This window comes from Triticum aestivum, chromosome 3D (assembly GCF_018294505.1).
Source record: "Triticum aestivum cultivar Chinese Spring chromosome 3D, IWGSC CS RefSeq v2.1, whole genome shotgun sequence".
NCBI classification, from domain to species: domain Eukaryota; kingdom Viridiplantae; phylum Streptophyta; class Magnoliopsida; order Poales; family Poaceae; genus Triticum; species Triticum aestivum.
Genome location: NC_057802.1, coordinates 18721744 through 18743943, shown reverse-complemented (window position 1 = coordinate 18743943; position 22200 = coordinate 18721744). Strand labels below are relative to the sequence as shown.

The following is a 22200-nucleotide window of genomic DNA, read 5'->3' as shown; positions in this document are numbered from 1 at the left end:
GGTCAGTCGCATTCATGTGTTCATCCGTCATCAGATCATTCCACAAAGCACAACGCATTGACCAAGTCAAAATCATGTACGAACCTCAAATTGGGGATCTCCATATTGATTGACAGAGCTTCCATGGCTAGAGAGCTTAGTGAACTAAAGGATAAGTCACTGACATGACTAGTTTGCTTGGTTCGATTAGGGAAGTGCAAACAAATTAGGCACTGCTTGTCCTAGTGTAGCTACAAACTTCATTAAAAAATAATTTGGTGGTTGAACTTACGTGTTGCTGCAGGCAGAGGGGGAGGGGGGGCCTCCCATGTCAAGAGGAAGCCATCGTCGATGAGCTGCTCGTAGTCGCTTGCGTTCGTCTTGCCAGACGACGAGCCCAGTACCGGCACAATGGTTGCATCGCAGCCCTCCATGGCGTAGCTGGCGTAGTTCCCGATCCGGTCGTGATGCACTCCCGCACGGACAAACACCTCCCACTCGTTCCCGCACCTCACTCTTGTCTGCACTGCTGAAATTTTGAGATGGGCTCTAGGCCCATGTAGCAATTTCTGAAAAATCTCTAAGGGCCCATGTGGGTTATATGGCACTAGGTGTAGTGGGAAGTTTAGTCCCACCCCGAAAGTGGAAGAGAAGTTGGACCTCCTTATAAGGGTTTCTCTTCTACATGCTATTGGAGCTTGAGAAGAGAAGAGGCCCTCGCGCACTCCTCCTCCGCCGCCCGCCTCGCCACGCCAAGTGTGCGGTGTCTCCTAACCCTAGACGCCACGAACAGATCACATCTGCTGCCCTTCCCGTTCCTGTACGGGATGAGGGGCGAATAGGTTTTTGGGCAGCGATTACGTGACTGCTCACTTCCGATCGTCTACTTCCTCTACATCCGCGTCGCCTTCATCATCACCATGTCCACCGACGCCGAACGTGCTGCTGCCACCAAAGCCGCGGCCTCTGCATGGCCTACTGGAGGGTATAAATCGTTTATCCCGCTCCTACTGTTTTCTGTTTTAGCCATGCTAGCGTTATACGTAGATCTTTCTGTAATTAGCGTAGTATGTGCTAGTTTGACTGAATATCAGTATGCGATCATATGTGTCAATGCCATGCTAGTGATTTACTCGTGGATTCATTTAATCGAGAAATTGCCTATTTACTCAACAATCCAAAAACCTATTATGTGTAGGAATTTTTCGGCAAGTGGCTTTGCCGCTGCACTGAAACCGGATAAGTTTATCGGTACATACTTTAAGCGTTGGCAGACTAAGACCACGTTATGGCTCACGGCTATGAACGTGTTCTGGGTCACCTGTGTCTCCACGGGAACGATTGCTCCTGAACAGGAGAAGGCGTTCAAGGAGGCTACCGTTGTGTTTCTCGGAGCAGTTCTTAGCGTGATCAGACATAAACTGGTCGACGCATATTTACATGTGCATGTCGCCAAGGACTTGTGGGAGGCGCTCGAATCTAAGTTCGGGGCAGCCGATGCCGGAAGCGAGATGTATATTATAAAGCAGTTCCATGATTACAAGATGGTTGAAAACCGTCCTGTATTGGAGCAGGCTCATGAGATAATATGCATTGTTAAGGAGCTTGAACTTCTTAAGTGCGAGTTACCGGGCAAGTTTGTCGCGGGCTGCATAATCGCTAAGCTCCCTAATTCCTGGAGGAACTTTGCCACCACTCTGAAACATCAGAGGCGTGAATTCTCTGTGGAGGATGTCATCGGCCATCCGAGTGTTGAGCAGAATTCAAGGGCAAAGGACTCGCACGGAAAAGGGGCCGAAGGGACTTCTGTCGCCAACATGGTGAACCAGAAGAACTTCAACTCCCACAAGCCCAAGGGAAAGAACGGTGTCCAACACAATACCGACTTTAAGAAGAAGGGTAAGAAGACCTTCAAGAAGAACAAGAAGGACGAGGGCTGCTTCACTTGTGGTTCGGTTGAACATTGGGCCAACAAGTGCCCAAACAAGTACAAGAAGTCAGGACAGGACTCCAAGTCCGTCAACATGATTGTGGACAACAATGAGAATGGTGCACCTGGGTACGGTAATTTATTTACTGTTTTTTCAGTGTTTCAGCCCACCGATTGATGGGTGGACACAGGTGCAGGTGTACATGTGTGTGCTGACATGTCATTGTTCACTTCTTACCAGGTCACAGGCCACGGGTCCGTATTGATGGGGAATGGCGCGAGTGCTTCTGTTCATGGTGTTGGCACGGTCGATCTGAAGTTTACTTCGGGAAGGATCGTGCAGCTGAAGAACGTGCAGCATGTCCCCGCCATCAAGAAGAACCTTGTTAGTGGCTCCCTTCTATGTAGAGAAGGGTTTAAGTTGGTTTTCGAGTCTAATAAATTAGTTGTTACGAAATATGGACTCTTTGTTGGAAAAGGTTATGAGAGTGGAGGGATGTTCCGCCTTTCCCTCGCAGATTTTTGTAATAAAGTCGTGAACCATGTTCATTCGAATGTTAATGAATCTGAAGTTTGGCATTCACGTCTTTGTCACATTAGTTTCGGTGTTATGACGCGGCTAGCCAAGTTGGATTTAATCCCGAGTTTTATTTTAGCCAAAGGCTCTAAGTGCCTTTCATGTGTGCAAGCTAAGCAACCTCGCAAGCCTCACAAGACCGCGGAGGAGAGACACTTGGCACCATTAGAACTCATACATTCTGATCTTTGTGAGATGAATGGTGTGTTGACTAAAGGTGGAAAGAAATACTTCATGACATTGATAGATGATTCCACTAGATATTGCTATGTGTACCTGTTAAATACTAAAGATGAGGCTCTACACTACTTTAAAATCTATAAGGCAGAAGTTGAGAATCAACTTGAAAAGAAAATTAAACGAGTCCGGTCAGATCGTGATGGAGAGTACTTCTCGAGTGAGTTTGATTCCTTCTGTGCGGAACACGGCATTATTCATGAGAGGACGCCTCCCTATTCACCCCAGTCAAACGGGGTTGCCGAGCGGAAAAACCGTACTCTAGCTGATTTGGTTAACGCCATGTTAGATACATCGGGTTTATCCAAGGCATGGTGGGGGGAGGCTATATTGACGGCATGTCATGTCCTGAATAAAGTTCCGACAAAGGATAATGAGATCACTCCCTATGAGAAATGGGCAAAGAGGAGGACAACACTCTCGTACTTGCGCACTTGGGGCTGTCTGGCGAAAGTCAATGTGCCGATCCCCAAAAAGCGTAAGCTTGGACCCAAGACTGTGGACTGCGTTAATTTGGGCTACGCTAAGAACAGCGTTGGCTATAGATTTCTAGTAGTGAAATCTGAGGTACCTGACCAGAAGGTCGGTACAATTATGGAGTCTAAGGATGCTACATTCTTCAAGGATACTTTTCCTATGAGAGATATGCAAAGCACTCCTAGACAGGAATCTGAGGAGACTCCTGAACCTGCCATCCCTATGGAATATTATGAACAAACACATGATGAAAATCCTGAGGAGGATGACGAGGAAACCCTTGGTAGGGGCAAGAGACAAAGGACTGCAAAGACCTTTGGTGATGATTTCTTCGTGTACCTCGTGGATGATACTCCCACTTCTATTTCAGAAGCGTATGCCTCTTCAGAAGCTGACTACTGGAAGGATGCGGTCCGTAATGAGATGGATTCCATCATGGCTAACGGGACATGGGAGATCACTGAACGTCCCTATGGTTGCAAACCATTAGGATGTAAGTGGGTGTTCAAGAAGAAGCTTAGGCCCGATGGTACGATTGAAAAGTACAAGGCTAGGCTTGTGGCCAAGGGCTATGACCAGAAAGAAGAGGAAGATTACTTCGACACTTATTCACCTGTAGCTAGACTGACCACCATTCGAGTATTACTCTCGTTGGCAGCCTCGCATGGTCTTCTCGTCCACTAGATGGATGTTAAGATGGCTTTCTGAATGGAGAGCTAAAAGAGGAAATCTACATGCAACAGCCAGATGGCTTTGTGATAGATGGTCAGGAAAGAAAGGTGTGTAGGTTGCTGAAATCTTTATATGGCCTGAAGCAAGCACCTAAGCAATGGCATGATAAGTTTAATACAACTCTGACATCTGTTGGTTTCGTTGTTAATGAGGCTGACAAATGTGCATACTATCGCCATGGTGGGGGCGAAGGAGTTATACTGTGCTTGTATGTTGATGACATACTGATATTCGGAACCAACCTCAAAGTCATTGAGGAGGTCAAGTCGTTTTTGTCTCAGAACTTTGAGATGAAAGACCTTGGTGTGGCTGATGTTACCTTGAACATCAAGCTACTGAGAGATAATGAGGGTGGGATTACACTTCTGCAATCCCACTATGTTGAGAAGGTGTTGAGTCGTTTTGGATATTCGGATTGCACACCATCTCAAACACCATATGATCCTAGCGTGTTGATTCGAAAGTCCAAAGGCACGGCTATAGATCAGTTGAGATACTCTCAAATCATTGGTTCACTGATGTACCTAGCGAGCGCAACGAGGCCCGACATCGCGTTTGCTGTGAGCAAACTGAGCCGGTTTGTTTCCAAACCGGGTGATGTACATTGGCATGCTGTTGAATGAGTCATGCGCTATCTGAAAGGTACTATGAACTATGGACTTCACTATACCGGAGACCCGTCGGTACTTGAAGGGTATAGTGATGCAAATTGGATCTCTGATGTTGATGAGATGAAGGCCACAACTAGGTATATGTTTACTCTTGGAGGTGGCGCTGTTTCCTGGAAGTCTTGCAAGCAAACGATCTTAACGAGATCAACAATGGAAGCAGAATTAACGGCATTAGACACATCTGGTGTCGAAGCGAGATGGCTTCGAGATCTTTTGATGGACTTGCCATTGGTTGATAAACCGGTTCCGGCTATCCTTATGAACTGTGACAATCAGACTGTCATCACCAAGGTGAAGAGTTCAAAGGACAACATGAAGTCCACCAAACACATAAGAATGAGATTAAAAGCTATTAGACCGGAGTGATGGCGTTGGACTATGTCCATACGGCTAAGAATCTGGCAGATCCCTTTACGAAAGGGCTATCACGTGTTGTGATAGATAATGCATCGAGGGAGATGGGTATGAGACCCACATGAGTTGCCATGGTAGTAACCCAACCTATGTGATCGGAGATCCCGTGAATTAGGACCTGGGAAAACAAGCCAGTGGTGAACTGAGGAGAGTAACTATACTAACCCACTCCGTTGGAGATGCAATACTCTCGATACTGTATGGTAGGATGACTACTGTCTTAATGTGTTCCGAAGCTTATATAAGCAAGATGCTATCCTACAGAGTGATCTTTGGAGGAACACACCTATATGAGTCCGACTGCTGGTCACAGTCTATGAGATTGGGGTGATCTCTAGTAAGCTCATGAATAGGCCAGGAGTGTGACTTATATGCTCCACCCGAGGGGTCAGCCTTCGGCAGCCTAGTACTAGTGAGACATGTGGTGAAACTTCTTTACGCCAAACTGACAATTCAAGGCATAGTCCATTGTTCAGTTGTGAAGGAGTGTAGCTACTTGCTCTAGGTGAAGCTCAACCTTAACAGGTCTTCACTGAAACACTGGTATATCGAAACAGTAATTGGAACAGAGGACACAATGGGCCCTCGAGATCTGGTGGGGGATTGCTGAAATTTGAGATGGGCTCTAGGCCCATGTAGCAATTTCTGAAAAATCTCTAAGGGCCCATGTGGGTTATATGGCACTAGGTGTAGTGGGAAGTTTAGTCCCACCCCGGAAGTGGAAGAGGAGTTGGACCTCCTTATAAGGGTTTCTCTTCTACATGCTATTGGAGCTTGAGAAGAGAAGAGGCCCTCGCGCACTCCTCCTCCGCCGCCCGCCGCGCCGCGGGTTGCGGGATTGAGCCGAGCCGAGCTTACACCTACGCGCTTATTTTTGCCAGTCACGTCGGATCGTGGGCTGTCACGGACTCGGACGTGGGTCGAGCCCACGTCTCTCCACGCGGCTGCGCCTATATAAGTGTGCGATGTCTCCTAACCCTAGACGCCACGAACAGATCACATCTGCTCCACGCGCACGCCCACCGTCGTTCCCTTGTTGCTGCTGCCGCCGGTGACTCCATCCCGTCCGCCGCGTACACGGTCGACGGGAGAGCAGGTCTCCGAAACCACGCCCTTCTGGTTCCTGTACGGGATGAGGGGCGAATAGGTTTTTGGGCAGCGATTACGGGACTGCTCACTTCCGATCGTCTACTTCCTCTACATCCGCGTCGCCTTCATCATCACCATGTCCACCGACGCCGAACGTGCCGCCGCCGAGAAAGCTGAAGCTGACAAGAAGGCCGCCAAGGACGCCGCTGCTGCCACCAAAGCTGCGGCCTCTGCATGGCCTACTGGAGGGTATAAATCGTTTATCCCGCTCCTACTGTTTTCTGTTTTAGCCATGCTAGCATTATACGTAGATCTTTCTGCAATTAGCGTAGTATGTGCTAGTTTGACTGAATATCAGTATGCGATCATATGTGTCAATGCCATGCTAGTGATTTACTCGTGGATTAATTTAATCGAGAAATTGCCTATTTACTCAACATGCACCAGGCCTCCATCCCGACCTGCAGCAGCCACCGCGCTTTCGTCCGTGCAATTATACAAAATGAGATTCAGGTTGCCGAGGTCATCTTGAACTGGGTGTCCAGCTTGGCGGAGGTGTTCCCAATCTGTATGCAGCATGAAAGCATGTTGCCAGGACGGAGAGGAGTGCTTGTAGAAACGGCGGCTGCATAGACGTTCGATCGATCGATCCTTCGGCCGGTGGTGTTGCATGGAAATAGGCACGTAGGCCGGGAGTATATATACGAGTCATGTTGTGCTGGTTTTATTTCGTGGGTGCTGATTAGCTAGCGCCACACATGATGTGATGTCAGGATCCAACTTGAACCAAAGCATTGGAGAGGAAAATGATCCTCCAAAAAAATGGAAAGGGGATGTGATGGGTAGGATTGTTATTCTGAACAAACAGACCAATGTGGGTCTCACGGGGCCCATTATGTTGCTCTGAACTGGGCCGTTCAGAGGACTCATCTACATGGCCTTGAGGGGCCTGTCGCAAGGCCTACAGTCCAAACCTGCCGACGTGATTGGCGTCGTACGCCGTCGCTGGTCGACCGGTAATGGCGTATTCCCCCCGATTGACCGCGCGCATCCCCTTGCCGGCGCCGCTACAGTGTGCGGCTGCCGCCGTGACCGGCCGACCAGAATACCCTACACCACATCGGACTAGCGTTGGTTAGGGCGGCGAAAGGGAGCCACGGTAGCGATGTTGCCTGAGAAGCGGCAGAAATCCTCGTCTCGCCAGCGGGGGATAGCTAGTAAAATCGGAGTAGGGCGGTGGTCGCCGGCGAGGTTGTGTACGCGTGAAGGAAAAGCACGGCGCCATTTCCTCGAGTGGATACCACCTGCCGAGCAGAGGACCAAGTAAGTATACCGCCTTCGACTTCCACGATTAACTGCTTGCTACGAATTAGCATATAATTAGTCGCAAATTTAGATGGATATACAATTTATATCCTGATTCTAAAATTTCAGCCCCGCAATTAGAGCTTAAATCACGTTTATCCAGTTTTGGGGGGAATTTATACTCCGGAAGATCTTGCTACCAGTCTGCCTTTTTGTGGGAATAGCTGTCCACCTTAATTTTGGCATAAGATCCAATCATTTTATCTGTTCGAACTTAAAAGGTGAAACACAAAACTCATCGGACACAAGAAAAAACTAGGTCTGAACTTCGTGTTGTGTATACTCCTAAAGTACAGTGATCTCAGAAGTCTTCAGTTATCACCTGGTAAGTGGTCCAACCTTAGTATGTGCTAGTTCAAATATGACACACATATAAGTGCCTACCAGAGAAGAAAAAAAGTTGGCATTGACATCCCCATCTGCAAGCCAAAGTTTGTTCTCACCACTCCTATTGTATGATGAACTCAAAGGTACGACATTGTATCTCTTCTGTTCTTCATGCCCTTCCCAACAGCCAAGCTGAAAAATCATTATGTGTTAGTCTTTATAAACCCCATTACTGATAAAGTGATTATTTGCGAACTTGGACAATACTATCATTAACGGAACTTCAATTCAACAGACATTTATCTGAGTTTTATTTATAACCAGAGAAGCAAGATTTGGTGATAGAGCCACCCTTTACTCTAGGCCATTCGTACACAGCACATGGAATAAGCGTTTGTTGCACATCAAACTAAAACTTTTGATTTCGCCACCTCTTTTTAGGTAATCTCAAAGAAAATTGGAACACTGACGAATTTATATTGAAATTTCCAGTCAATTGTGTATTAGCAATTCTGTAATGATTATGATACAATGTCGAACTTAATTGAGCCTGTTCAACATCTGAATATACACTATTACATGTTACCTTCTCAAAGAGGTGGAAATTGTCGTGCGTTTCCTGTATTCACAAGCCTTATCTCCTCAGATGTCGTAGAGCTTGCGCTTTGAACATTCATATTGTGAGCTGAGTTTTCGCTGTAATTAGAGATAAGCAAGTAGGTCAAGTTACTGAAAATATATTTTTGCAAAATAAGAACATCACCGAGAAATGCGAACACTAATCGATGTAGAAGCATCTTACAGTCGTCCACTGAAGTTTTGCTTCGGTGGCATGGCCATGTCATCTAAGCTTCTCTCAAACATTTCTAGAACTTTGGTTATAGTAGGGCGATACACAGGTAATACTTGTACGCACCACAAGCCAATCAAGGTCATCTTTCTTGCAATTTCCTCAATGTCACATGTAACTTGACATGCTTCTAATCCATCATCTTGAGCAAAGTGATCATAAATCCAATCTGGGAAATACTTTTCACTGGATTTTTGAGCCACCGATTTCACATTTTTCCTTCCTCCAACCATCCCGAGCAACATCATTCCATAACTATAAACATCTGACTTTGTTGAAACAAGTCCAAAGTTTCGTGAGTGAACTTCTGGAGCAATGAATCCAATTGTTCCTCTAGCACCAATCATTGAAAGTTTGCTCTCGTTAGTACGACACAGTTTAGCAAGGCCAAAAATCGGCAATCTTTGGGCAAAAATCCTTGTCTAGAAGGATATTTTGAAGCTTAATGTCAAAATGGACAATCCGTGTATTACAGCTATTGTGCAAATATTCTAGTCCACGAGCTATCCCAATCGCTATTGCATAGAGCCTCTCCCATCCTAAAATTTCTTTTGGGTTCTCTGAGTAAATGTATCTATCCATGGAACCATTGCACATGTACTCATATATAAGAGCTCGTTTTGATCCCTCCAAACAAAATCCAAGTAGGCTAACAATATTCACTTGAGAAGTCCTGCCAATGCTCATAACCTCATTCACAAACTCCTCCCCGTTTCCTTTGCAGTCATGCAAGAATTTGACAGCAACCAGATGACCATCATGTAGCTTTCCTTCGAAAACCACACCATAACCACCCTGACCAAGCTTTTTATTGCGAGAAGACGTTATCTTCATGACCTCTGAGTACATGTATCTTTTTGGAGCAAGTGCTCCATACGATGCTATCATCGCCTCGTAATGCCTTTCTGTGCTGCTACTATTCTTTTTCCAGGGGGAAAACCAGTTTCTTTTCCCCGTCATGTACCATATCAGCACATAAATACAAGGAAAGAGCAGTGCTGCAGCCGCTGATGCCAAATCTGAGATTGAAGCAGACGTTTATTTTCTTTGTACCAGGAGTTATAAACTTATAATAGGGATATTTAGATCTCTTAGAACATCAATAATTTTAAATTCAAGTTAATTGCGCAAAACCACAGGTTTGGGGGTTAAGGTTTCACATGACCACACTTGCTTTCAGATTTTGATTCTAGAATCAACTTTCAGTGAGTACAAAGATTCTACATTTAAAGTTATCATTTCCTCATCGAAAATCACTATCAGTGAACTACTGATATTTAAATCCTTACATATGAAAAGATGGCAAAAGTTTTGGCATACCTATTAGCATAATCTTCCTGCCAGTCCTCTTGTCACCTGGAATATAGTGTTACATTTATGAGTAAAAGCAATGTCGTGCAATAGACATTGGTTGTGTTTCCAAAAGAAAGAGGCAAACATAGTATATGAAATACATTGCAATATTGTGAAGGACAATATATAGAACAACTGGAAATGTGATTTTTTTTATTGAGCATCCATGTCGCTCAAATACAGGTTTAACAAAAAAAGGGTTAGGCCTGTGTAGATTAATAGCCAATATAAGCGATTTGATAAGCTGTGACATATAAATTTGTGTTTTAGTCATATTGCAATGAACAGCACATCTCACTCTGCATAGTAATTAGAGGGAACATATGTGCCCTGTTAAACAAAATCTGCAAATTTCCTTTGAACCAGCATGATCACAGTGTGCCAAAACCGAAGAGTACTTGTGTAGGGTACAGAACTTGACCGTTGACACGGGTTCTGTTAAATCGCACTACTTAGTACATTTCAGTATGGATAGAGTAGTGTAATTAGTAGGTACCTGCATGTTGTGTACGTTTTTCCTATAAATCTCTCCTCTATACCAGAACTTACCCAGTGTGCCAAAACCGAAGAGTACATAGTCTAGAGAACTAAACCCATCCATCTTTTTTTCAGGTCAAATTGTCAAACTTACTGTCACTATTATAGGTGTCAAACTCACCACAGATCATGAGCTCGGACACCCCTAGGAGTAGTGGCACTCGAAGAAATCATAGGCGGTGTTAATCCGTCAAAGCCTTCTACTCTCCACGAATGCCACGCAGTCGCCAGCCGTGTACTCGAGACCAAACACGCCCTTCATCAGCCGGCGGTAGGTCGCCCCAGTCGCCTCCGGGCACCCCAGGACCGGCATCATGGACACCATGCAGTTCCCCGGCACCGGCCCCCATTTGTCGTTGGGCTTGTACTCATCGGGTAGCAACGTAAACAAATTGTTGAGCGACCCGTGAAGGCGTGGTAGCCGCACTCTGGCTGGTGCGTGCCTACAAGCCAGAATGGGTACACTTCGCTCAGGCCACCGAACATTGCTGGGTCGCACGAGGAGGAGGATGACAAGGGGAACGTGGTGTTTTAGGCGCTAGTGGTGGTGCTAGATACGAGAGTGAGCAGAACATGGCAGCTGCAGAGAAGTGAAACGAATCCATCTGCCTGCTCTTGCATACTACTCCCTTCATTCGAAATTACTTGTCGTAGAAATAGATGTATCTAGACGTATTTCAGTTTTAGATACATCCATTTCCGAGACAGGTAATTCCGAACGAAGGGAGTAGACGATTGGCGAGAAGGTAATACTTCCTCCGTCCTAAAATAAGTGTTTCAACTTTGTACTAACTCTAATACTAAGTTGTACTAAGTTTAAGACACTTATTTTGAAACGAAGGGAGTAGTAAGGAGTTGAAGCCTTGTTTCACGCAGAATCTGCGATACTACTAGTCTCACGCGGCCTAACAAGTGCTGCACCGGTCCACGGTCAAAGTATCATTGTCTTTGACCTTCTGATGACTTCAAAATCTTGGTTGGTCAAATATTTTCTTGTGTGGACTGGAGTGCACAGGATTGGAAGTACCGTGCCATTTTGGCACTAGCAATCACCGACGATGACAGGTGTTGCATCTCTTACTTCTCTCTTTTGAGAATACCACCGGTCAATTTTTTAGTATTTTCCCACAAAAAATGAAGCATTTCAAATCTTCAATTATATGCTCCAGCTTGTTTCAAATTGGGGACTCAACGCGAATGGCAAGCAATTTTGATCATCTAAGTGGCCAAAACTTCTGCCTAGAAGCGTCCGACCCTGTGCACTTATCTAGTGCCAGGCGCCTAGTTGCTGCCCATAAAAATATTCGATGAGGACGGAATAGGACGAGTGAGCTTACCACTGCCACCAGCGGCCGGAGGAAGCTGCCATGTCAGGAGGAAGCCATCGCTGATCAGCTCCTCGTAGTTGCTGGCATTCACAATTTCAGACACCCCGAGCACCGGCACGGCGGTGGTGTTACAGCCCGGTAAAGCGTAACCACTGTCTATCCTGACAGACGAGTTGTATCGCCCTCCCACACAGACAAACGTGTTGTTACGACACACTGTTTCCACCAGCCCCAATCGAGCCGCCGTGTCTGGCGCCAACGGCTTCGTGCAGTTGTAGAAGATAAGGTTCTGGTTCAGGGGGCTTATCGAGAACGGAGGCCCGATTTTGGCCGCGGTGTTGGCCTTCGGGAGACGGCAACTCAGGGTGGACACGGTCCGGGCCGGTCCGGTCCCTGACCGAGCCGCCGTTTAGACCGGCCGCCGGCGGACCGGATCGAGCAGCACAGCCGTCCTCTTTTCTTGGACCGGACCGGCGGAGGTAAAGCTCGGGCCGGACCGACAGGACCGGCCGCGGCAGCGAGGTCGTGACTACGGCGGCGTGAAGAGACGACTCCGGCGAGCTTCTAGACACGATGGAGACAACTGCATGATTGAGAACGGCGACGGTTCACACATGGGAACAACAGGACGCGATGGCGCCGGCCGGGGCGCGCATGTTTATTCTTTCGCAGTTTTTCCGTTACATGCAAGCAATTTAATGCATGCATGAGCCCACGATTTTGTGCGTACGGGACTGCCGTAATTAGAGGATCAAGTTTTACGTGGAGTCAGTCGTGGGATGACGACGTAATTAACGGATCGAACCTCGTTTGTCTAGTTATTTCTATTTCCTGTTTGACGGAAAGAAAGGAAAGGAAACGGCCCACGATTTTCTGTGTGCGGGCGGGGCAGCCACGATCACCCCCGTGTGCAACCAGTGTTGTCGTGGGCTTGTGTCGCTGCTAAGAATACTGAAGATTCTGAAAATACTGATGAAACTGAAATACTGCAGATTCTGAAAATACTGACGAAACTGAAGATTCTGACGAAACTGAACCACGACGAGTTTAACACTTACTGCCGTGCTCCTGTACTGCTTCGTAGCGCGCGTGCGTTTGTAACTCGATCGTCTGCTGGTGCCCTTTTATTACTCCTGTGCTGAAGATGCATGTGCAGCGTGTGTCCTTCTGCAGCTCGCCATGGCCACCCTGCTTCTGTGGTCACCGACGCAACCGGACATCACGGGGAGAGGCACAAGGAGACCATAGCGTGCGCACGCAGGAGGAAGGCCGCACCTCTTTACTGGTGCAGGTGGCCGGGGACACGACAACGGCGACAAATTTGATGGCGGCAGACGACGGCCGTGGTCGACGAATTTGATGCGTGTGTCGTCTTTGTTGCGATCTTGACTAATTCATTGCGCAGGGAGGACGATGACGATGCCGTGGTTCTCGGAGACATGGTGGTTCACCTGAGGGTCGCCGGTGGCTGCGACGACGACTAACGCGGCGGCGGCGACTGTGTTCTCTTCTTGGTCCGCTCGGTCAAAATCCGGACCGGACCGAAAGATTTTCGGGCCGTTATTCAGGGACCGGACCGCCCTTTTTCTTCAGCGGGCCAGGACCGATCGGTCCGGTCCTTAGCGGGCCGAAAAGCTTGCTCGCTACGTCCACTCTGAACGGCAACCTCCACGGAGATGGAAGTTCACGAGCTTGTGGACGTCGGAGACGAGCAAGGAACCGTTGTTGTAAGATAGGGCTGAGACGGTCAGGTTGCCACATCGCTCAGGCTCGCAGGCTGCTTGTGCCTGCACGCCTGATCTAATGTCTGCGAAACAAGCGAAACATGCATACCCACAGGAGCAACAACAAGCTGGCTGGGGACATCGGAGAGTAGGAGATCTGGTGACTTCTGATGAATTGTGTGGATGATATATGTAATGACAATAGATGAAGGTGGGAGACAGCCAGAGTACGGAGGATTTGACTGGTTGAGCAAATGATTTTTCGAAAGAATGTAAATAGTTCAGCATAACCCAAGGGACAAGTCTTGACTAATGAGATGTCCGATGCGATGTAACAGCAAGATAGACTGGGTGTGCTTTGCAGACAGCAGCACCATGGTAGCGTTCCTGACGTATATTTCACTCTCAGCGTTTTACTTTTAGGATATTTAAATTAGTGCCCCTGGTTCCTTAGTTGTGCTCACTATTCCCCACGCTTCAAACGTTTGCTCACTTTTTTCCTCTTCCTTAGCTGAAACTCTCACAAATGCTCATAGCGGGCGTTTGCCGTCTTGACCGTCCATTGACCGTTAATTGCTGACGAGTGGGGCCAGTCTTCGTCCGACTGTTGCTTGCTGACGGGTGGGACCGCAAGGAGACACGTATTGGGCAGCTTGTCTGAATCTGAAACAGATCTAGACAGGCTGCACTGCACCGCGCCGCCCCGCCGCCTCCGCTGGCGTCGTGCCGCGTCCACCGCAGTTGTTTCCTCCACCCTATGCCCCTATTCCGTTCGTCGGCGACGCCGCGTCTCCGCCAGATATAGCCCACCTCCCCATCTGGGATTACATAGCGATGTTGAGTGAGGACGCCCGGAATGCAGTCGACCGTGGAGAGGATTGGGTCGAATCCGCGGCAGATAATTCATGGATTAAACCTGGGTAAGCATTGTTTCCTCTCGAATTGACGTTCTAAGTCGTATTGTAGGCCGTATTTGACTTCTGTTTGCTTGGATCGTTCGAATTTGTGCTCGATTTTACCCGGCTAACTGAAGCATTTGTTTCCTTCAACAAAATAGGATTGATCCCGCGCTGGCTTTCCGGCTGGCGATTAGAATGGAAACTAGTGTGCTGCGTGGTACTAAACCGCATTTGGTTTCATCATTTTTCTATCCCAAAGTGGTAGAAACCAGCATATCTTTCAAAGATTTGCGAGCTGAGCTCCGAAACACCTATCCCTGGAGTGATGCCGATGCTGTTGAACTGAATTATTTCAGCAGTGACGAGCAAAGATTTCTCCCACTAACTTGCGACGATCATATGTCGTTGCTTTTTGCTGGGATTACTGGCTGCCGATTCGGTAAACTCCAAATCGATGTGCTTCAGCCACGCGCAGAACGGGCGAAGGGGAAGGGAGTTCAGACATCATCTGTCTGTGCTAATAGCCAGCACCCCGACACTCCTTGTAGGTCGACACCAAGTAAAGCAAGTGGTTCATGGAGCCACAACATGCCTGCTGCCAATTCTGGTTCCGATTCAGCTGCTGCTTCTCGTGTACCTTCTGCAGTTGGTGTAGAAGAAGATGCAGAACCTGACGAGGCAGTGCCTACAAATGATGATGAAGACGAGATGATGTTTCCTGAACTTGTCGATGTAGCCAGTCAGCAAGCAGTGGATGACGAATATATGGAGGAGCCCATCAGCCAAGCTAGGTTTGATGACACTGACGATGAAGAGAAGGTGGAGAACATGGACAGCTTAATCGAGGATGAATACGATGGTGATGACATGCCAACAATTGAGTGGAACAGGGAAAAACCTGAGCTTAGTGTAGGTACCATTTTCCAATCAATGGTGGACTGTCGGAATGCAGTGAAAACAAGGTGCATTATATCTGAAAACACCTATAAGATTAAAAGGAGTGAGCCAGCAAGGTTCACAGTTTTTTGTCCATATCCTAGGTGTAGGTGGAAGTTGCATGCATCTCGTATGAGAAAGAGCAAATATATTCAGGTAATCTAAGTTCAGTTAGTAATTTAGTTTCAGATTGTTGAGTAAGGTTCCTTAACTGTTTTTACCCTTTTATTTTGTTTCAGATAAAGAAAAACCCACACAAGCACACCTGTCCACCTGGAGGGGGAGGGGGCAAGCACTAGTAGAAAACTGGGCTTTGGTCACAGGGCAATATTCACATTAGTCCCGGTTCAGTCACGAACCGGGACTAATGTGAGCATTGGTCCCGGTTCGTGCGGCCAGGGGCCTACCGGGCCTTGTGGGGGCATTGGTCCCGGTTTGTCCGGACCCTTTGGTCCCGGTTGGTGGGACAAACCGGGACCAATGGGCCACGCTCCTGGCCCACCACCCTTTAGTCCCGGTTCAAACCGGGACTAAAGGGCTGGTCCTAGTTGCGGCCAGTGTTTAGTCCCACCTCGCCAACCGAAGGGCGCTCACACCAGTTTATAAGCCCGTCCCTCTCTGCCTTGTTGAGCTCCTCTCAAAGTGAAAATAGATGCCCTTATACAGGGAATTTGACCTAAATTCACAGTAAATTTCTTTGAATTTCATAGAAATTTATTATGAATTTAGGTTGAATTTTCTCTATAGGCGCATCTATGTTCATTTTTTATAGTAAATAAAAATAAATAACCTTAATAAAATAAAATAAAATAAACTATAGTAACTAAAATAAATAAACCTTAATAAATTAAATAAAAATAGCAGCAGTAAAATAAATAAAAATAAAATAATTAAAGTAAAATACATAAGTAATTAGAAATAAAATAAATAAGTTTTTTGTTGTAAGTAGAAACAAAACAAAACAAATAAAGCAAAAGAGAAAACAAAAAAAGAGAAAAAAATATTATGCCACCTACTGGGCCACCACGGCCTGAATACGACTTGAAACCCATCCGTGGGCTAGGATTCAGGCCCGCAGAAGGCCCAGTAGGCCCCACAGGCAAAGAGAACGGTTAGGCCCGAAAGCCTGCAGTTGAGAGGAGCTCGAGAGGGTGGGCGCAGCAGCGCTTATAAACCACTCTCGAGCCCTCTTAACTAGCGAGGTGGGACTAAAGTTTTGACGCGGGGCAGCACAAGGCCTTTGGTCCCGGTTGGTGCCACCAACCGGGACCAAATAGTTCCCTATATATACCCCATCGCCACAGCAGAGCACTCCACAGTGCTCTGTTTTTTCTGGCCGGCGAGGGGAGCGCATTTGGGTGCTCTAGCTCACCTCCTATGCACATGAGGTGTTCGATGAAATGTCTGAGCCACACTAGTTAATCTTTCTCCTCTCGAAACTCGACCTCCGAGCTCCGTTTTCCCCGAGATTTGTCTAGGTTTAGCGGTCCGTCACGTCCCGTCCCCGTCTTCACCGCCGTCGATCGCCCGCGCCGATCTCGTCGCCAGCACCACCGTGGTGAGCCTCTTGTTCTTATCTTCTTTCTGAAAGAAAAAAATTCTTACTTTAGATAGTTACTTGTCTAATTTTGTTACTTTTATTATTCCTTCTTATTACATAGTGCGATGGTTTTGGTATCCGCACCCGTCGGCCCTCGTCCTGTCTATGATTCGGATGTGGTATATATTATCTTTTTATAACTATTTGGTTCATTTATTGTTTATGACAAATATACCGACCAACGTGACATAGATTTTATTTATCTAGGAGGTAGTTGAACCGGAAATTCTAACCGACCCTATTGTTGAGAGGTTAAATTTAGTTGAAGAAGAAAACAATTATTTGAAGAAAAAATAAAAAAAATTGAGGAGGAGAAGATGATATTGGAGTTGCATGTTGCGGATGTCGTCGATGATCACAAGATCAAGATGGATGCAATGCGCTTGAAGATTAGAAAGATTAGAAAATATGCCATTCATACCGAGGCTTGGTATCATTATGCCGTTGGATCAATTGTTACCTTGGTTCCGATTATGATCGCATTTGTTTTCGCATTGAAATGTTTTACATAGTTTCAATGTATGGTTTAATTAATTAGATGCTCTGGAGAGCTATATATATGTTGTTAGATGAGAACTATGTATGTACTTTGGTTTTAATGTGATGATGAACTTCTATTAATTTGGTCACTTATCTATCTATTCATGATGTTCTGTAATGGTTTTTGACACACTTAATTATATATAATGCACGCAGATGAACCGGCAATGGATGTACGGTGACAGACACACCTCCGAGTACATTAAGGGCGTGCATGATTTTCTCGAAGTGGCTGAGGCAAACAAGCAGAATGGTTTTATGTGTTGTCCATGCCCTATATGTGGGAAAACGAAGTCTTACTCTGACCAGAAAATCCTTCACACCCACCTGCTTTACAAGGGTTTCATGCCACACTATAATGTTTGGACGAGGCACGGAGAAATAGGGGTTATGATGGAAGACGACGAAGAAGAAGAGGACGATGACAACTATGTGCCCCCTGAATACGGTGATGCTGCAACGGGGGAAGCTGCTGAAGATCAAGAGGAACCAGACGATGTGCCCAATGATGCTGCAAGGGGGGAAGCTGCTGAAGATCAAGAGGAACCAGTGCCCGATGATGATGATCTCAGTCGGGTCATTGTCGATGCAAGGACGCAATGCGAAAGTCAAAAGGAGAAGCTGAAGTTCGATTGCATGTTAGAGGATCACAAAAAAGGGTTGTACCCCAATTGCGAAGATGGCAACACAAAGCTCGGTACCGTACTGGAATTGCTGCAGTGAAAGGCAGAGAATGCTGTGCCTGACAAAGGATTTGAGAAGCTATTGAAAATATTGAAGAAGAAGCTTCCAAAGGATAACGAATTGCCCGACAGTACATACGCAGCAAAGAAGGTCGTATGCCCTCTAGGATTGGAGGTGCAGAAGATACATGCATGCCCTAATGACTGCATCCTCTACCGCGGTGCGTACAAGGATCTGAACGCATGCCCGGTATGCGGTGCATTGCGGTATAAGATCAGACGAGATGACCCTGGTGATGTTGACGGCCAGCCCCCCAGGAAGAGGGTTCCTGCGAAGGTGATGTGGCATGCTCCTATAATACCACGGTTGAAACATCTGTTCAGAAACGAAGAGCATGCCAAGTTGATGCGATGGCACAGTGAGGACCGTAAGAAAGACGGGAAGTTGAGTGCACCCGCTGACGGGTCGCAATGGAGAAAAATCGAGAGAAAATACTGGGCTGAGTTTGCAGCTGACCCAAGGAACGTATGGTTTGGTTTAAGCGCGGATGGCATTAATCCTTTCGGGGAGCAGAGCAGCAATCACAGCACCTGGCCCGTGACTCTATGTATGTATAACCTTCCTCCTTGGATGTGCATGAAGCGGAAGTTCATTATGATGTCAGTTCTCATCCAAGGCCCTAAGCAACCCGGCAACGACATTGATGTGTACCTAAGGCCATTAGTTGAAGAACTTTTACAGCTGTGGAATGAAAACGGTGTACGTACGTGGGATGAGCACAAACATGAGGAATTTAACCTGCACGCGTTGCTGTTTGTAACCATCAACGATTGGCCCACTCTCAGTAACCTTTCAGGACAGACAAACAAGGGATACCACGCATGCACGCACTGTTTAGATGACACTGAAAGTATATACCTGGACAAATGCAGGAAGAATGTATACCTGGGCCATCGTCGATTTCTTCCGACCAACCATCAATGTCGAAAGAAAGGCAAGCATTTCAAAGGCGAGGCAGATCACCGGAAGAAGCCCGCCATGCGTACCGGTGATCACGTACTTGCTATGGTCAATGATTTACACGTAATCTTTGGAAAGGGTCCCGGCGGACTAGCTGTTTCGAATGACGCTGAGGGACACGCACCCATGTGGAAGAAGAAATCTATATTTTGGGACCTACCCTACTGGAAAGAGCTAGAGGTCCGCTCTTCAATCGACGTGATGCACGTGACGAAGAACCTTTGCGTGAACCTGCTAGGCTTCTTGGGCGTGTATGGGAAGACAAAAGATACACCTGAGGCACGGGAGGACCTGCAACCTTTGCGCGAAAAAGACGGCATGCCTCCGAAGCAGTATGAAGGTCCTGCCAGCTACGCTCTTACGAAAGAAGAGAAAGAAATCTTCTTTGAATGCCTGATCAGTATGAAGGTCCCGAGTGGCTTCTCGTCGAATATAAAGGGAATAATAAATATGCCAGAGAAAAAGTTCCAGAACCTAAAGTCTCATGACTGCCACGTGATTATGACGCAACTGCTTCCGGTTGCATTGAGGGGGCTTCTACCGGAAAACGTCCGATTAGCCATTGTGAAGCTATGTGCATTCCTCAATGCAATCTCTCAGAAGGTGATCGATCCAGAAATCATACCAAGGCTAAGGAGTGATGTGGCGCAATGTCTTGTCAGTTTCGAGCTGGTGTTCCCACCATCCTTCTTCAATATCATGACGCACGTCCTAGTTCATCTAGTCGATGAGATTGTCATTCTGGGGCCCGTATTTCTACACAATATGTTTCCCTTTGAGAGGTTCATGGGAGTCCTAAAGAAATATGTCCGTAACCGCGCTAGGCCAGAAGGAAGCATCTCCATGGGCCATCAAACAGAGGATGTCATTGGGTTTTGTGTTGACATCATTCCTGGCCTTAAGAAGATAGGTCTCCCTAAATCGCGGTATGAGGGGAGACTGATTAGAAAAGGCACGCTTGGAGGGGACTCAATAATATGCAGGGACGGATATTCTTGGTCTCAAGCACACTACACAGTTCTATAGAACTCTACCTTGGTGACCCCGTATGTCGATGAACACAAGAACAGTCTGCGCTCCAAACACCCGGAGCAGTGTGACGACTGGATTACATGTGAACACATCAGGACTTTCAGCAGTTGGTTGGAAACACGTCTCAGAGGTGACACCACTGTTTGTGATGAGTTGTACTCGTTGTCCAGGGGACCATCTTCGACTGTATTGACTTACAAAGGATACGAGATAAATGGGAATACATTTTACACGATCGCCCAAGATCAAAAGAGCACCAACCAAAACAGCGGTGTCCGCTTTGATGCAGCAACCGAGAGGGGAAAGGATACATATTATGGTTACATAATGGACATATGGGAACTTGACTATGGACATGATTTTAAGGTCCCTTTGTTTAAGTGCAAATGGGTCAATCTGTCAGGAGGAGGGGTACAGGTAGACCCACAGTACGGAATGACAACAGTGGATCTGAACAATCTTGGGTACACTGACGAACCGTTCGTCCTAGCCAATGATGTGGCACAGGTTATCTATGTGAAGGACATGTCTACCAGACCGAGAAAAAGAAAAGATAAGGAAGCGAATACATCATATGATGAGCCAAAGCGCCACATAGTTCTTTCAGGAAAAAGGGACATTGTGGGAGTGGAGGGCAAGACAGACATGTCTGAAGATTATGAAAAGTTTCATGAAATTCCTCCCTTCAAAGTCAAGGCTGACCCTAGCATCCTGATAAACGATGAAGATTATCCATGGTTACGGCGCAATAAGCAAATGACACAAGCGAAGAAAAAGTGAAGACTTTCTCCCGCAACTATTATGATGATACCATGCCAACTTTGTAACAGACGAGTATGATACCATTGTCCGTTTTGTACACGAAGTGCATCTAGTTTTTGCCGTAACCCTCTCAACTTTCTTGCACATGCTATGTGGATGAAATGATGATACCATGCCAACTTTCAACCTTTTCAGAGTTCATTTGAAATGCTTTTCAATTTTAGGGTCTTATAGCTCAAAATAATTAGTAAATGCATGAAAAATAACAGGCCAAAAATTAAAAATTATGCCACCTACTGGGCCACCACGTCCTGAATACAATTAGAAACCCATCCATGGGCCAGGATTCAGGCCCGCAGAAGGCCCAGTAGGCCCACAGGCATGTACAGAGAGGTTAGGCCCGTAAGCCTACTTTAGAGAGGAGCTCGACAGCTCAGGCGCACCGCACCTTATAAACAGGTGCGACTCTCTCTCAGCTAGCGAGGTGGGACTAAACTCCCACCACCACGCCGCTGTGCAAGGCCATTGGTCCCGGTTGGTGGCACGAACCGGGACCAATTCCATCCTTTGGTCCCGGTTGGTGCCACAAACCGGTACTAATGAGGCTGTGGCCCCACGAGCACCTTTAGTACCGGTTCGTGGCACGAACCGGTACTAGAGTTTCTTACTAAGCAGTTTTTTAGTCCCACCTCGCTAGCTGAGAGGCACTAGGAGCGGTTTATAAGCCCTGAGTGCAGAGACGATGAAGAAGAGGCGCAATGCTCACGTTGCTTAGCTTCAAGCCTTGAGGAATAAGGTAGACTGCATGGAGCTATGTGCAGTGCAGTCTACACTATTCCGAAAGGCTTGAAGCAAATCAACGAGCATTGCGCCTCTTTTTTTATTTTTAATAACTTATTACAACTCTGGACTTCTTGTGTTCCGACAAAATAAATAAACTTTAATAAAATTTATGAAACTAAAATTAACAAAGTATTTTCTGTTCAAAACATTATAAGAAACCTCTATTATTATTGAAACTAAAATCATATAAAATTGATGCAACTAAAATTATCGAAGTATTTTCTGTTCAAAATCATTAAAAGCAAAAAGAATTTTAATAAAGAACTTTTTTTGATAGAAACTTTAATAGCAAAA

The 22200-nt window shown here is 46.5% G+C and overlaps 1 protein-coding gene and 1 pseudogene across 1 annotated transcript in view; both read right to left on the bottom strand.

Moving 5' to 3' along the window:
* LOC123076063 (LEAF RUST 10 DISEASE-RESISTANCE LOCUS RECEPTOR-LIKE PROTEIN KINASE-like 2.2) overlaps window positions 1-413 on the bottom strand; it is a 4264-nt gene extending 3851 nt beyond the window's left edge. Inside the window, exon 1 of the mRNA XM_044498506.1 lies at window positions 272-413. Within this exon, the coding sequence (XP_044354441.1) occupies window positions 272-413 (142 nt within the window). The remainder of the gene's footprint in view (window positions 1-271) is intronic.
* Window positions 414-8388: 7975 nt separating this feature from the next.
* LOC123076062 (LEAF RUST 10 DISEASE-RESISTANCE LOCUS RECEPTOR-LIKE PROTEIN KINASE-like 2.1) overlaps window positions 8389-22200 on the bottom strand; it is a 30679-nt pseudogene continuing 16867 nt past the window's right edge.